The sequence below is a fragment of the Stylophora pistillata genome, chromosome 1 (assembly GCF_964205215.1).
Source record: "Stylophora pistillata chromosome 1, jaStyPist1.2, whole genome shotgun sequence".
In the NCBI taxonomy this organism is placed as follows: domain Eukaryota; kingdom Metazoa; phylum Cnidaria; class Anthozoa; order Scleractinia; family Pocilloporidae; genus Stylophora; species Stylophora pistillata.
In genome coordinates this window covers 2,428,061-2,442,500 of record NC_142519.1, presented here as the reverse complement: position 1 = coordinate 2,442,500, position 14,440 = coordinate 2,428,061, and the positions used below count along the sequence as shown (strand labels likewise).

The window sequence follows — 14,440 nt, the reverse complement described above, 5'->3', positions numbered from 1 at the left end:
AATGTAATTATTTAATTGTAATCCATTCTTCGTAAATATGTACTTATGACTCATTCAAGGTGTTGTTGTTGTTGTGTAACATAGAGTATATTGTCAATTCAGCTGTCATGCTGTCTGTAGTGCAATGAATCAAAATATTCATTGTACCCCTTTTCATGTAGTTCTTATTAACCGAGCGGGAGGTCTGTATGGGAGAATCTTGACCGAGATCACCAGTACAGACCGAATACAGTGAGGTCTGTACCAGTGACCAAGGTCAAGATTCTCCCATACAGACTGACCTAGCTCGGTTAATAAGATGTTTATTACATGGCTGTGTCTTATATGCCGTTTTTTTGTATACTTTTTACCTGTTTTTCTTAGACTGATGTAGATGCTGGTCTAGATGGAAAAATCTAGACGGCTTTCAACATTGATTTCAGCCAATTGATCAAATTTGTGAATTTGGTAGTTCCTGGTCTTCGTGAGACACAGCCATATAATAATTACTATTTATTAATATATTGCTGGTGTCTCAACTTAAAGTAAGTAATGTGATTGTATATTTTAATTAATTTCAGGAGGGGATGTTCACCCCTTATGTGGTCAACGGATTACCGTTAGGTTTCCAATGCAACTGTGGATCTGCCGAAGCAAGAGACATTGTGTGTTTTGATGAGCACGGTATGATAATTTTTAGCTTTGCACATAATAATCTGTAATTGAAGAAACTAAAAGGTACTTTATTAACTAAAGATAAGGTAGTCATGTACTCTTGTCCTGGTCTGCTGATTAGTATAGATATATGCAACACTGATGACGACCATATCATCTTCATATATGTTGCATTCCATAGATTAAGCAGCACATTATTTTTTTGATTATAATAGAATCTTTTTGGAATTCATTTTGAAATAAATAACATCCCTTTCAAGTTTTCATTCAGTTATCATTTTATTTTTAATTGTAGGCAATCAGTATTCAAAAAAAGTTTGGTTTTGTAATTGCTATCACCCAACCACAACACTAATAAAGAACAACTTGTGGCCAGCATCTCCTGATAAACCTGCCACAGCCTTCACATTTTATTTAATGGATCTGATGGAAACAGTGTTCTTGCACTGCAAAGTTTCCCTCAGAGAATTTTGTGAAGCCGTTGAACTGTTAAGGCCCTCGTTACAACCAAGAATGGTAAGAGCAGTAAATGCACTGCCTAATTATCCACTAGTTTTTCATGTTGATGAAACCTTTCATCATGTGCATTATGATCCCACGAATACATGCACATTGCATGTTGTACATTATTTTAATCACTCCCTAGCTAGAAGATGAGGAAATTCCTGCCAAAGAAAAGATGTTTCTTAAAGAAACAACATAATGGCTATTTATTAAATGTAATTTATTTTAAGCATGAAGTGAATTCTAGTAAGACTTGTAGTCTATACTATATCTATGGCTATGAGGCTAGCATCAAACAAGTACTCTCTCAAATTATAGCTAATATACATGGATGAATAAATTTTGAACTCATTGAAATTTTAAAGTTTTTTGTTATCACAGGTTTTTTCAATATATCAACTCCTAAATCAAGCATCTTTTGAAGAGTACAGGTAATTAATTGCATACTAATTTTTATTATGAAATATGGTACCATGTAGTCATGACTACCAATATTTTCTTATCATGTACCCATATAGCCATAGTCATGGCTACCCAATACTACATGGGTAGTCATAGCTAGCCCTATTATACATGACTAGCATGATACCCCAACGTATTATACATGGCTACCAATATTATTTTCTTATCGTTATGAAAATACAATCTTGTACATGTACATGTAGGTACTTCAAGTATCAAATTAAGAAAATGACTCAGTGCTTCCCAGACCTGTGGAATGGTACAGTTTGTCCGCTTTGTCCAAAGGTATTTCATAAATAATCTTCCTTTATTCACGATATTTTACATGTACACTTGATTGCAGAGACCTTGAATTGTACGCTCTATACATATACCTAGTTTATTCAGTATATTTAATGATATTCAAAACAGAAAACTCCCTTTACAGATTAGGAAACAGTGTTTAAAGTGCTTTTGAGTTAATTATTTAAATGTATAAAAGGTATATGTTGCAGGTAATTTTTTTTCTAAGGTAAATTTAATTTTTCCTTATGTACAATTTTTTAACCTGGGTAATTTTGCACCACAATATTTTTTTCACTTGCAGGAAAATGGAATTTTGATAGAGAGCATGGATGCATGCTTTGGTCTTTCCAGGAAGAAATGCCAGGGACTGAAATCAATAGGAGTTCCAAAACATGGACAGCTGATGTTTGCAGACCAAGATGATGTTGACAATTTTGTAAATGGCTACTGTGAACGTGCTTCTGAGGTTTCAAAGGTTTGTTAATAAAAAAAAATCAAGCCACATCACATTGGAAACAGTAGCCTAAAAATGTCCTGTACAAATATCTTAATTTTACTAGTAGCTATTCCTTTCCAATAACAAGGAGCTATCTGATTACCTCATTATGATGGTCAGTGATAATTATTTGGGAGCCTTCTCTCACCACACCATGGCACATACAAATTTATAAACTTATGTAGACACAAATGAAGCCATGCCGAATGTTAATTATTGATTTTTTTTTTGGTTGGTTGTTGGCAATATATTTCTATATTCCAGTATACATGTAGAGGTACTTTAAAACCCAATTAATTTTGTTTAGGACTGCAGCTCATTTCATACTGGTGAACTTGCAAGCTCCATTAGATCAAAAGGAAGGAATAAACTTTTTGATGAGAAAGGAGTCTTTGGTCGTGTCTGCAGACATGACTTCCCCAAAGGATTTCATAGCATCAAACATGGTGAAAGGTGCATTTCAGTAATTGATAATTATTATGTAATAGCAATGGACAAATGCATTGGCTATCTAGCTGTTATCCTTGAAGTGTTGTCATTACTCTTATTATCTCAATCTCTTTTTAAAAATCAATAATTATTATTTATTGATGAAAGTACTTGCGAAGATTTAGATGTACTTTTTGAAGTTGTAATAAATTTATATTTATGGCAGAGTTTAGTTTTTTATTGTGCTTGTGTTCTCACTTATTGTCTTTTTAGAGCACTTATAACATAGCGCACGTGCTTGCTCTGTGTAAGTGTTATTGAGCTGCTATGAACAAAATGTCCCACTGATGCATGCCGGTGACGTCAAATGCCTCAGGACAATTTGTTTTTCTTGCAGGGGACTTAAGCATTTTTCATTAAAAACCGGGAAAAACTTCGGTAAAAAACTAGACGTGGCAACAAGTGAACAAGCCGATGAAGATCTACCTATCTTTTTTTTGAGAAAGAACCCAGAGGAAGGGGAAGACAATCAATGCTGATTTCATCTCGTTCCTCAACTCTAACTTCATTTCCACGCATGAATGCACTTGTCAGTTTTTAACCAATGTGAGACGAGATCATTGAAGCGTAGCGAAATACTTTCCCAAAACAAAATAAACCACACATTGAGGCATAGGAGAGGGTATTTCCTCCCTTTATTCATAAACTACAGCGAGGAAAATGTTATAAAACAATTGGTACATGTGTCAGCTGGGTATTCATGGAGAAGTTGAGCACTTGGAAGTTTGGAGAGCACTAAAAAAGTTAGAGTTGCTCGAGGCACAGCCTCGAGCAACTCTTATACATCTTTCGTGCTCTCCAAAGTTCCTGCGCAGTCAAATCTCCATGAATGCATGCTGACGCATGAACCAATTGTTAAATTTAAACCACAACATATATACATCAGTATTGAAAAGGTGTGGTCACCTTCATTTTTTCCACTTTTTCTTATTTTTGATCTTTGGATCTTTTGTTTAATTTCAGGATTGGTTATCCACTTTATGAGGTTAAGCGCTTTCTTGATGAGAACGATAAAAGTCTAAAGTTTGTCATGCTCTATGACATTGCATGCATATTGTCTTCACATATGAAGGTAAACATTGTTGTTGTTATTGTTGTTTTCTACTACTAAATTTAATAGTTATAGTTATCGGAGTGTTTCTTAAGTTCTTTATATCATTTCATTCAGTTTATATTGAAATTATAAATTTAAGGCTTTTTGGGTGAAGTGTCCAAAGGCAGCTATAATATCTGTGTTTGTAATTACAATATACTAGATAATATAGTGTGTGGTTAGATCACAAACTTTTAAATTTTATGCTTGTGAATATCAACAATAATAACAATAATCTCTGTTTTAGAAAAATGCTCAAGAATTACTGTTCAACCCAACCCAGTTGACCTTGGGTATACCAATTTTTCACTGTTATGGTCACAAAGCTTCATGTCAGCTAACAAAGCATTCTTAATTTTAATTAATGGTAATAATAATAACTTAATTGTTATTGCTATGTATCAAATTAAAATTAACTCTTAATTCTTCAGATCAAGTATTCACCAAGATGTATTGATGGAATTGGTCTCACAGATGGTGAGGGTACTGAGAGGCTTTGGGCTTTCCTTCGTGACTATTCTAGGATAACAAAGGAAATGGCAGCAGATAAAAGAATTGATGTCCTTACTGATGGTCTTTTGCACTACGGAGATCAACTCCGTGAAAAGTTTGGTAAAGCTTGTTTAATCTATAAATGGTCCTTTTTGAGGGTATTTAGTGCTACTTTATAACAAATAAAAAAAGTCAACCTGTAAATGTTATGTGTTCACTTCTTCCTACAGTTTAGTTCAAAACAGCATTAAATGCCCATATGTAACAATGTTTCATTAATTTTTTTTTTTTACCTAGAGGTTTCATGCACAACAGCCTCGTATGTTTCTTCATACTTTTTAAAAGATGTGTATTTTGGTAAAATGAATGATGTATTTTTAGATAGTGTCCATCCATTAATTTATAATTTTAATGGACAATATCCAAAAATAAATCATTTGTGGTAACAAAATACACATCTTTTTTCTGAGAGTATGTTTTTGTTTTAACTTTATTTTTAGTGTTTAAGTTCCCCTTTGTGAAGTAGTATTGTTTCATAATTCATTTGATAATTAATATTTATCTTTCAATTTGTTTATTACAATTTTTGGAATGTTTTCAATGTTCCACAGGACCTTCATTGAAAAGAAAGTTTAGACGAAGTAAAGAAATTCTCCAAAACTCAACTGAAAAAATTGATTCCCTGTGCAAGTCTTTGTCAGGCATGTATAATATAGCAAAGTGATATTTATTAATTATACACACTTTTTGTTATAAAATACAACCTAGTGTTGCTATAATTGCACCATAGTCATGTACCCCATCTGCAGGTATAGCTAAAATTCAAGTGTGCACAATATCTTTAAAATTAAGTGGTTATACATATGAAAAATCTCTTAGTATATTAAATATTCAGAGTTTTTCTTGCTGCACAGGATGAAATTAATCCATTGTCCTTATTACACAACAGAACCTGTTACAGAGCAAGATATTGAGATGTGGATTGAGGCAGAAGTGTCCACTGAAAGCAGTGATGAAGGTATTGGGGTTAATCAGTTTTTTCCAGTGTGGTGAAATGTTCACTTTGGAGCTCTCACTCAAATCTATAGATTTGAGTAGATAGCAAAAAGTAGGGAGCAGCATCTCAACAGAAGAACCCAGCTTCTCACCACTGTTATGGACATTTCATTCTTTTATCAATCTTTTAGATGTTTTATCATGTGATATGACTGTGGCCATTAGTTTTAACCAGTTGATCTCAAATTGGCATGTGTTTTTACTAAAATTTAGATTGATTGTGTTAAATAGGTACAGTCATTACTACATAGATCTGAATAGTAGTAACTAAATATACTGTATGTTATTGCATCAAATCATCGTGGAATTATTGCAGATATAATAATTTACTATAGTTATTTTATTTTCTATAGAGCTGGAATGGGATGAGAAGTATGTTGAAAGCCTTAGCACTGCAAACGATCTTAAGTAAGTTACAAGGAATTTTGATGATGATAATGATGATAATGATTGTTATTTTTTTATTATTATTATATTTTCCAATATTATTTCAATTATTAACTTTAATAAATATAAAGTTAGTCATTCTCCCCAACTGCCCTTATTTAATACATCACATACATTTTGGCAGTCAAATATGGCACATTTATACCAGAGCCCACAAATGAAATTCAAATCATTCAAGTTACGCATTGGATGATCAAGGACAATCTATACAGTACTAAACTCAAACAAATGACCGAAGTTGATTGGTGCATGGCATGTTTGAGTTTCCATGGGAGGCTTAACAATCAGTAATAATTATCTACTATTCAGGGAAGTGATCACTGCAATAAAATGTTGTTGTAGCTGATTAGTGCTGTGTTACAAGTACTTATGATGCAGTATAAACAATGATAAAACTTGACATTATTATTTCTACGTTTAAATTGCAGTCCAATTCTGAGATTACTGCTCAGGAAGTTGAATCAATAAAGAAACAGTTACAGAGGTTTGTACTGTAAATCTCACAAATAAATCTCTAAAATTCATTCATCCACTACACCTTTGTATAACAAAAAATGTTTATAGGTAGGAAATAAGTGTGAATCAAAATCAAAACAGTAAAATGCAAAAACATTTGACACTGATGTATAAACAAATTATTATGTAATATTAGATTCATTAAATTCTTCAACTGCATACTCATGTGTATGGTATTTAATCTCCTTTATGGTTCTTCTAAGGAATCAAATTTTGTGTCAAGGAAAAGTATCTTAAAACTTAATTGCATGCTTGCTTCAGTATTTTTAACTCAGTGCCAGTTGTGATATTTCTTTCTGATATCCTTGTTTGTAATATATTATTTAGGCTTGAGAAGTTGCAAACATCTATTGAGAGACAACAAGGAATTCAAAGGAAGTGGACTGTGGCAAGTTCTTTGTACAAAGAGGTTCTTGCTCGCCTCAAGCTTAAACAAGGGTGTCAGTTACTCAAAAAACTACACCACCTAGCAGCGGAGCGGATTTTTGTTCTGGAAATGAAGAAAAAGTATGCAGGTAAATGATAGGTTCTTGATATGACATGATAATGGTGATAAACACTCTGAAGACCAGCTTTATGTGTGTGTCTTAGACAGGTGCACAGAATGATTAAAACAGAGGCTCAGGAAGTGTCTGGCTTATCTGGTTGTGGGCTTGGATAGGTTGTAGTGTAATCAGATTATTTATTTAATTGATATTTATTTACCTTATTTTATAATCTGCCTTTGCAGATGGACAAGCTATTGCTAAAAAGCTGAACAAAGAACTTACCAAGATAACAGCCAGTGTCAAACTGCTCATACCCCAACTGAAAGCTTTGAGAACAGCCCAATTTGGTGATCTGTCAGATGATGAAGTTTTTGTTATAGTGAAAGATCCGCAATCAACCATTTACAGCGCAGTCAACGTGGATCCTCAACGTAACACCCTAGCCCATTCTACAAAAATACAAATCATAAATGTGTTTTTGTTGAAAAAAAGGGCCAACGAAGAAATCATTCTTCTTAAAGCAGAGGTTGAAAGGTTTCAGACCTTTCTTTCTGAGGAAGTACAGAAAGTTGATTCTTGGATCGATAAGGCTTCCACTCAAAATAATCCAAGTCACAAGAACCTTCTTCTGGTGAAGAGAGCATCCTTAATCCAAGAACTAGCAAGCCTGCAAAGACTTTGGAAGGAAGAAGTCTTGTTTGAAACAGATTATGAAGAATTGCTGAAAAGAATTTTGGATGGAAGTGGAGAATCAACACTTTCTTTACTTGAAGATGAAGCTGCAAATGATAATGATGACGTTGATGATGTCAGTAGTGTTAGGGATGAAACTGAAGCTGATGAAAACGAACAAACAGACAATCTAGATCAATGATGGTGCATTTTCATTGTAAAAAATGTTGTTATGATAATAATAAGCCATTTGGTGACGATGCATAGTCGATACCTCATAAAAGAGAATATTTTATAACTATAATTACTAACTCGCATGAATATTATAACAACATGACTTAAGTGAAACATTTGGGCCAATACAATTGCAGCTTCGATTGTAATGCAATAAAACCTCTTGTTAAGAGAACCTACATTTTTTTCAAGTCAGCTTGAACAGGTTCCTATATAAATGGTGCTTGACTGAAAATCAGACTCGCTAGGTTCTTAAATAGGTTTCTTAATTCTCGCTAATAAAAAGTGTACTTGTATAAATGATTTGTTTTTCTGCTTTTTCTGAACCTTTTTCTATCTCTTTCCTAATGTTCGCAAAGGCGGATACAGGGAGGGGGAACGGGGTGACTTGTCCCTCCCTCTTCCACGTGAATTACAACAGGAATAACAATGCCTATCCCAAAATAATGAGTGCTTTTGGTCTCAATTAAAGAAAAGTTTCCCTATTTTGATTTTTTTTCTGCATCCGCTTTAGGTTTAGATCTTAGGTTCTACCCCTACGAACCTGCCCGGATGAGCACACAGCTTTATATCCCTGTAGGATCGATGTTGGATAGCGTGAGTATGAATGGAAACTGAGACCCTGAGTATGAATGGAAACTGAGACCCTGAGTATGAATGAAAACTGAGACAAAGTCGGAAATAAAGTTGAATAGGATACCCTTCGCGAACCTTGAAAAAGCATACCGTGTTCAGTGGATCATCCCATACAGTCATATATGTCTTGAAAGTGACTCTGCTGATAAGAAAGGTTGCGTCTGCTTTGAAATAGCTAGATCAGAGGTGCATGCATCGCCACTTAGAAAATGAAAATACCCAAGTATTTGTAAAATGCGGTACTCGCGTGCGATGTCTAATACTAGGGACTTTAAACAAACCACGACGGCTACGGCAACGAGAACGTGTGGAAAAACAATAGATCTAATTGGCAGAACAATAGCCCAGTACGTGCGTTTTAAAACTTTGTACATTTCTTAGACGTCCTTTGCAAAACAACAACGTGAAATCACCAAAATTTGCGTCGTATGCGAAGCGAAACCGCGCGGAAAATTATTTTGATTTACATTTGGAACTCAATGCTACTTGTATGCGTTATGTTGTGTTTGAGGTCTGGCGCCCTATGAGATGGTAAACACATGCAGCCATTTTCGAAATTCTAACTAAAAGTAGAAACTCAGTTTTTAATCGACGTCTTCTGTGGCGTTGCCGTCCTGACTGCTTTAAGTCCCTACTGGGAGCTTTTCTACGGGTAATTTGTGTTAATATTAACATTGATTTTACTGTATACGTTTTAACATGATCAGCATGTCAAAATCACCTGTTCACGTTATGGTGATATACGGTCCTGATCGATATGACTATGTTAGCATGTATTTACAAAGTTATTACACGAACGTCGATAACAAAATTAGCACACCGAAAACAAAATTAGCACACTTACAAAATCAGCTCGTTAACACAAGAAAATAATTTTGAGCGAATTTCATCAGCATATTTAAACCAAAAACAGTCTTTCAATATTTTTTGCTTTGTTAGCTATAATTTTTTTGCAAAGAATTAAGAGCTTTCGGAGGAATTGTGCAACGCTCGTACTTATGCTACGGGACTTGCGTTCAGTCAATACTGTTACCTGAGCCTTACTGACCAAATAGCGCAAATCATACGATATGTCCTTAAAGCAATCTTTTTATTAGGGCATCGTTTTTATTCTGTCTACACCATTTAATATTAAAGAACAAGCAATGAAAGACATATTTTTTACTTTCAAAATATCAGTAACAAAATTGGCACACATACATACAAAGTTAGCCCAACTCAGTGATCTCAGGGTTGTTTCAGGTTGTGTCACATTAATCAAGACATACCAAATTGATAATATACGTAATGCGATATTGCACTTTTTAATGACGATAGCCGAAAGGTTAAAAATGTTTGAAATCAGCCTGCATCAAGCGTGCAATCTGTCGCATAATATCTAGTCCGGGCGCTAGTATTATGCACGGGACTCTTGATATCTATTACGTACAATTAGAGCTTTAGGGTGCGAATGAAAATTGAACAGTCACCTTAGATGTGTCAGGATTTGTCAAAGAAAAAATAAAGCTTTCAGTGCCTTAAAGGTAAGAACTTATATTTTAACGATAATACGTTGCTTTTACAGGTAGCCAGTGAAGCTCTTTAAGGACTGGCGCAATTCGGTCATATTTTCGAGTGGCCGGACCAACACTCAAGGCCGGACCAACACGCAAGGCCTTAAAATAATTGAGAAGAATATGCTGCCTTTCTATAACATCGAGAAATGGTTTAGATATTCTAGTCTCGAATAGGGACAAACAAATGGAGGTCCCATCTCCTGCAGGGTTAGGGGTAGGAGACGTTAATTTCCCACGCACGAGATTACTGTGTGATGGATGTCTTCCCCTGGGGTGGGATGGGTGGGTGTTGTCTTGCGATTATATGAGCTTCTGGCTCGGGCAATATGGGCAACCCTGCCCCACGCAAATACATTAAACTTGATTACAGGAATTGCAGGAGACGAGACGCACTGCAGCATTTTGTACCCGCTGAACCTTATCTAATAAGTATTGTGGCAACTCACCCAACAAAGAAATGCGATTGTCCAGCTTAGATGTAATAAAAGCATGGCTAACGTTTCAGTATCTTTCTGTGAGTAAGACGTTTCTTGATTTTAGATAAATTGCGTATGTGAAAGAGAGCTACTTTAGAGATATTTTGAACTTGATGCTCGTGATTCATAACATCGTTAAACATTACTCCTATGTTTCTAGCTGACTCAGTTAAAACTACCCTGACACCAGCAATTTTGATGTGACATATTGGTGGTCGTGGGCGATGTTTGGCATGTATAACCAAAAACTCAGTCTTATCGCGATTCATCCTAAGCCCATTACATGCCATCCATGCATAGATCTCTTTAGCACAGGCCTCTATTTTCAACAGAGCAGCAGATTCATCATTAGGCATAAATGGCACATAAATTTGGCAATCATCGGCATACAGGTGGAACTTAAGGCCCTGTTTTCGAATTATGTCACCAAGGGTGGCCGTATATAAGCTGGAAAGGATTGGACCCAGTACTCATACTTGCGGCATAATAACCCAGAATGTTATTATATAACGGCAAGAAAAAAGGTAATTTGTAGCACCGTTGAGAAAGTTGAAAAACTTACGTTTCGGACCTTTGTCTTTCGTCGGAGTAAAAATGTGCGTGATATACGTACATTTTGCCGGGTCCTGTAGTCTGAATATTGTTTCTGGTTGTTAATAATTGTTGGTCAAAGAAAATGTAAACTGGGGGCATGGATGCTCGCCGAAAATGTTAACGCCCGCAAGAGAGACTTCTTTAGGTATCGCTGACCCAATAACTCGAAGGCTCTACAGTTTCGATGGAATAGCAACGGCATCTACGTTAGTGGCAGCAACATCCTAATTCCATCAAAATGTATTTTGACTACAGGCCAGGGTTTGAGAACAGTGATTTCCTGGGACAGTTGCGAGCTGAAAGAAGAATTGCAAACGAAATAGGTCTACACCTTCGTGCCAAATTCCTCAAAAATGTGGAAACGCTGTTACAGTCATTTCACCAAAGCGGCACATGTAATACACGCGATCTTAAGCCCACTAATGGCGATGCAATTGAAGTTATTAGAATGAAAATGAAGAACGAGGCACAGAAAGTGCTCCGTGTACTCGATGGTCGGGTTGAAGATGATTTCTCAGAGTCAGAATTCGAATTCGTGAGGCGTGAGTAGTCCAGTGGTCAGTGCGCTGGACTCTGGGTTAAACGGCCCGGGTTCAAGTCCTGGCTGGGGCTTCACTTTGAGTCCTTAAGCAAGACACTTCACTCACATTGTTTCGTCTTCTCGGATAGAACGTAAAGCCGGAGGTCCCGTCTCTTAAAGGGTAAGGGGTAAGAGACGTTAATTTCCCACGCACGAGATTACTGTGTGCTGGATGTCCTCCCCTTGGGTGGGTTGGGTGGGAAAACAGCAGGTCCACATCAGCTTATACAGTTGCCAATAAATTCAACCTGCTTGAACAAGTAAACATGATGATGATGATGATGATGATGAAAAGCCACACGATGAAGAGTTAGAAGACACAAGCGCCAGAAGCCACGTGGGTTCAGACTCACCAAAACAGCCTGGCTCGAAAAAGACGTATCGATACAAATGTCCAGTAAGTAATACTGTTTGTTATCAGCATAATACAGATTAATGTCGTCTCCGTAAGTTAAAACCAAAAAATTAATAGATAAGTCATCAAAAAGCAGTCATGTATACAGTCGGGTTACCATGGTGATATTTAAAGCTACATCACTTCTGTTGACTTATAGTTCATCTCAAAGTTTGATTTTCTAGTGACATCATTTATGACTCGGTATATTATTTTGATTGCCATGCAAAGGGCATTGTTTGTTATTTTTGTGATTCATGGATGTGGAGTTCAGCATGTGGCTCCTATAAAAATATTTTGTATTTACCCAAAACTTTGTGTGTTTTATTCATTTTACAGCTTTGTAACGAAAACTACACACACATTGCGAACCATTTGAAGTTTTTTCACAAACTCAAAAAGGAAGATGTCTCAAAAATAAGACTTCAAGAAAAGAGCAAAAAAATCAGGTGAGATACATGTATATAGTTGTGTCAATAAATAGATATCAGTGTGCATTGATCATTCATATTTGAAAACTTTTAGTAATATTTCAAATTTGTTGATACAATGCATTGTTCTTAGTTGACTTATCTCTAAAAAATATTTATTTCATTATTAAAGATATTCATTTCCTAAATTTTGTGGTTTTAAAACACATACAACTTCCAAAATTCCATGTCTTCTACTTTTTTAAATAAAAGAACTTGGAAAAATGCTACTTTGCAAGCACTGTGACTGTACAGTGTGTGGTTCTTTCTGATGTAACATCCATGAGAATGTTATTGAATTTCTTACTTTTAATCTAAATTAGAAAAGTCCTAAGTAATCAGCAAGAGGAAAAAGTAATATCAAGATTATTACAGTAGCCCACTACTCATCAGAACAAAGATTGTGAGTCGCCCAAGCAACAAAGAAAGGCAGATAGAACAATGACTACAAAAAAGAAGAGGCATTGTTCAACATTATCCTGCTTTTCGATGATTTTATTCTTTTTGCCCTATCACCAGCTTCATTCTAACAGTAGTGGGAGCCTCGATTATTACAATAGAAATCTAGTAAATGTTTTTTTCGGTATGTAATGTCCATGCTGCCTCATAATCACAAATAGTGAGTAAAATATTAAGCTATTGTGAAAATGCAAATGTGGATGTTGTAAGGCCAATATGTTTTTTGTATATCCAAATTTATCTAAAACAGCCTATTCTTTGTAACAAGAAATCCCTTTTCACGAATCATATTATTCATCTTACATCTTCAGTAACAAACAGGTATTACAACCATTTTAAATTATTGTTTTCTCTTCTAGAGAAGCAAAGAGTGGAAATAAGAGGCCATTACGACCTTGCCCAGTTAAGACATGCAAGTGGGAAGGTTACCGAATGGATTATCATTTGCCACAGAAGCACAACATAAAGAAAGGGTCAAAAAGGTACAAGGCTCTTACCTCTCTATAATTTAACCAAAAATCAAAGACTGTACTGATAAGTCAGAGACTGCATACAAGTATACCCCAGGCTCATACCAAAAATGGAAATGAGATGTATGTTTTACAGTAAGAATCACAAAACCATGACCAGACAGAAATATTTCAGGAATGGTTGTATCGGTCCTTGGCCAATCACAGACAAACAACATTCCTGAAAAATGTAATTGATTTGCACTGTAATGATAATGATGAATAAATTCATAATACCATAATTAATGTACCTAAGTGCCAAGATCTATTTTATAGACTGACAAATTATTTCATTGTGTTGAAATATTCGAATATTGTTAAATTTTTGTTGTAGTGTACATGTTTTCAAAACCAAAAATAGACTCAAGTCAGATAGATTTTTAGGTTATTTTGATAACACATTGAGTTCATTTTCCACTGTTTCAGTGTATTTGTTTCAATAATAGGGATATTCTGCCGTCCTGTAAGTCTGAGTATATTATGTTTTTGTTGAAAGGAATGAAATTGTCTAGTTGTTCTTTAGTCATTGAAAGGAAATCTTTTTTACAGTTGTGAAAAGTTACTTTGAAATTCTCAAATTAATCATATATCAATGTAATAATATGAACTGTCATAGTAAATTATTAATAATTTTACTGATTTTTGATTGCATGCACAATTACAAATACATTTATACAATAATTGTACGTCAGTAGAGCATTTTCACAAGTTCCATATTATTTATTACTTTAATATTGAACAACGAACAGTATCAACAAAATATAATAAATTGTTTTGCCCGTTACTACTGCTAAACTACGATTAATGCTGTATGCTAACATGAAAATAAGCTATGAAAATTTGTACATGCTTCCCAACTAGATTATGAGTAGTCTTAT

At 35.0% G+C, this 14,440-nt stretch overlaps 2 protein-coding genes across 2 annotated transcripts in view; one reads left to right on the top strand and one right to left on the bottom strand.

Moving 5' to 3' along the window:
- The window catches only part of LOC148740797 (uncharacterized), a 9,905-nt gene extending 1,714 nt beyond the window's left edge, over positions 1-8,191 (top strand). Inside the window, exons 3-15 of the mRNA XM_088757411.1 lie at positions 561-663; positions 950-1,170; positions 1,540-1,589; positions 1,824-1,905; positions 2,207-2,380; positions 2,709-2,854; positions 3,854-3,962; positions 4,415-4,595; positions 5,087-5,176; positions 5,425-5,493; positions 5,885-5,939; positions 6,822-7,009; positions 7,225-8,191. Of these exons, the coding sequence (XP_088613537.1) occupies positions 561-663; positions 950-1,170; positions 1,540-1,589; positions 1,824-1,905; positions 2,207-2,380; positions 2,709-2,854; positions 3,854-3,962; positions 4,415-4,595; positions 5,087-5,176; positions 5,425-5,493; positions 5,885-5,939; positions 6,822-7,009; positions 7,225-7,856 (2,100 nt within the window). The 3' untranslated portion in view covers positions 7,857-8,191. The remainder of the gene's footprint in view (positions 1-560; positions 664-949; positions 1,171-1,539; positions 1,590-1,823; positions 1,906-2,206; positions 2,381-2,708; positions 2,855-3,853; positions 3,963-4,414; positions 4,596-5,086; positions 5,177-5,424; positions 5,494-5,884; positions 5,940-6,821; positions 7,010-7,224) is intronic.
- LOC111319636 (peroxidasin-like) overlaps positions 1-14,440 on the bottom strand; it is a 42,323-nt gene that overhangs the window by 19,502 nt on the left and 8,381 nt on the right. The gene's annotated exons all lie outside the window — the stretch shown is intronic.